Genomic DNA, 2238 nt, shown 5'->3' with positions numbered 1-2238 from the left:
TAAATTATTTTAATCAAAACTTAGAAATAAACAATTACGTGAAGGTTTGGAAGGAAAGGTTGTAAAACAAGTTGCTCGAAAAATCCGTTAGGATCTCTTATGCATATACCATTTAACAGGACTGTAAATAGGCCTGTTCACAATCCTATACCTAAAATATTTTACATTCAACACAAATTAATAAATACTCCTTATAGCCTATTCCCACTCGCGATAGCGCGTAGATGGTTTGTTTGGATTGACTAGTACAAGTTGTGACCGATCCTCTGAGTGTCGATATTTTGGTACTAATCATGAAGCATCCCCACGCTTGTGCTCACCTTTTATTGTCTGGGAACTGCCAACAGCAAAGCTTTAAAAAAACAAAACATGATATTGATTCCGTACTGTTCCAACCATGGTATAGGATTGAAAATAATAGTCTGGACAGAAGTCATTCATAGTAATAATTTATTGTGGCAGTGTGACCAATCAAATGATATAAATCATTATATATTGTATTTAAAAAAAAAAAAAAAAAAGAAAGAAAAAGAATTCCTAGATTATCAGATAATATATAACTTTTTACTTAGTATAAAAGTAAAACACAAAGAACCATACACACAAGTATATGGTATAAACAATAATTTTATTTACATATAATGTATATACATTATACATAATGAATGTATCTATATAAATAATAAACTTAAAAAATAGTAATTAGTAATTATTTGAACACTAGATAAAAATGGCAGTGTAAAATTAGGTACTAAAAAAAAAAAACTTTCACAACCAGCATTTGATAATTGGTTCTAAGGTGGTGCAATTGATTGCACAAAACTCAACTATTAGTTTCTCTACTCTTTAAGTATTTGACAATTGATAACCATTTTTATATCACTTAATTTTATTATTTATGTTAGTAACTATCAGCTTTTAATGTTTTATTTGTAATTATTAGTTTAAGTTCGATAGCTGATGAGTTATCTGGGCAGTGATTACTACTTATTCTTTGCTATTAGGCTACAATAGATTGTGCCAGAAAAATGGTTTACCTTAAAAAAAAACTTTTAATTTTCTTTGTAAAAACCAAAAATTAATCCAGCATTAATTTTTCAATGGTTAATATGATAAAAACAAATCTAATAGATTAATAAAAAAACAATATTATTTAGTTATATTTTGTTTGAAATTGTATTTGCTGAAAATGTTTGAGCTTATTCTCCATAGATCGCGTTAACTATTATCAAATTTTTGAAAATTTTGATAGTAACAATTAAATTTCTTCTACACCCTGGGTCCGGTCTAGAAGCTTTTTCTACTTAAACGTGCTCTTTTTTTTTATCGCCTTAGAACAAGTGGAAATTTAGTTCTATGTTTCTCCAGAACACGAAACTTCCTTCCTCTCTGTATACGTGAACTATGTTCGTTTGTTTTATGATTTTTTCTTCGTTTTATTTTTTTAACGGATTGAAATACTTTTTGCCTACCCATTTACTTTTTCCGTCACTTACTAATTTCCTAGTTCGAGGGAAGGCATTTAAAGCTAGAAAAAGATATTCATACTGATCGATTGACAAAGGTAAGAATTAGAACTAAAAATGTTATTTCCAAAAAGACACACTCATAAATAACTCAGGAAAATTTTGGAATCAATTAAATTTTACTACATATTTGTAATATGTGTTTGGCCAAATAGAAACTACATACATTGTTTTATAAAAGTTAAATCAAGCAATAAGAATATAAATATAGGGTATATATAATGAGATTTGATATTCTTATCAAGTTGTGAATTTATAATGATTTAATTTAATATTTAATCTGTTTTTGGTGAGTAGAATGATGAGTTAGTGGCTAGTCGTTTGTTGAAGGCGTTCCTCCTTGGACGAAGTCTTCTTTCCAGGGAGAAAGTGAGGATGAATTCTTCTATATCGCACTCATTGCTTCCCCGTCTGATCCTGAAGAAGCCGTCCTCGCCCCATTCTCGTCCCCAGCTGTTAGCTGCAATCTGCATTTAAAAATTATAATGTTAATTTAATTAATAATTTAAATTAATCTTCTAATATGAAATTGGTGAAGGAACATAATGTGCCTTATTTAAATGTATTAGTTTAATACACATACAACAACGTTTCGGGATTATCCCCCATCTTCAAATTGCTAGAAAACAAATTCACAAATTTAACATATGCATACAACATTAACCCTATATCACATTATTCATTAAACTATTTAACTGATTAACTTTTTTAT

The 2238-nt window shown here is 28.6% G+C and overlaps 1 protein-coding gene across 1 annotated transcript; it reads right to left on the bottom strand.

The window, feature by feature from the left end:
* Nucleotides 1–429: 429 nt before the first annotated feature.
* Nucleotides 430–1994, bottom strand: LOC106691943 (tubulointerstitial nephritis antigen-like; the record flags this gene model as incomplete). Its single annotated transcript, XM_014437847.3, is given in 1 exon segment — nt 430–1994. A coding segment is annotated over 1 exon segment (193 nt), but the record flags the coding sequence as incomplete, so codon positions are not given.
* Between the last annotated feature and the right edge of the window lie 244 nt (nt 1995–2238).

Source organism: Halyomorpha halys, unplaced genomic scaffold (genome assembly GCF_000696795.3).
Source record: "Halyomorpha halys isolate HHAL.00 unplaced genomic scaffold, Hhal_1.1 Scaffold5436.1, whole genome shotgun sequence".
Classification (NCBI taxonomy): Eukaryota; Metazoa; Arthropoda; class Insecta; order Hemiptera; family Pentatomidae; genus Halyomorpha; species Halyomorpha halys.
Note: the sequence above shows the minus strand (reverse complement) of the source record. Positions and strands in the feature narration are given on the sequence as shown.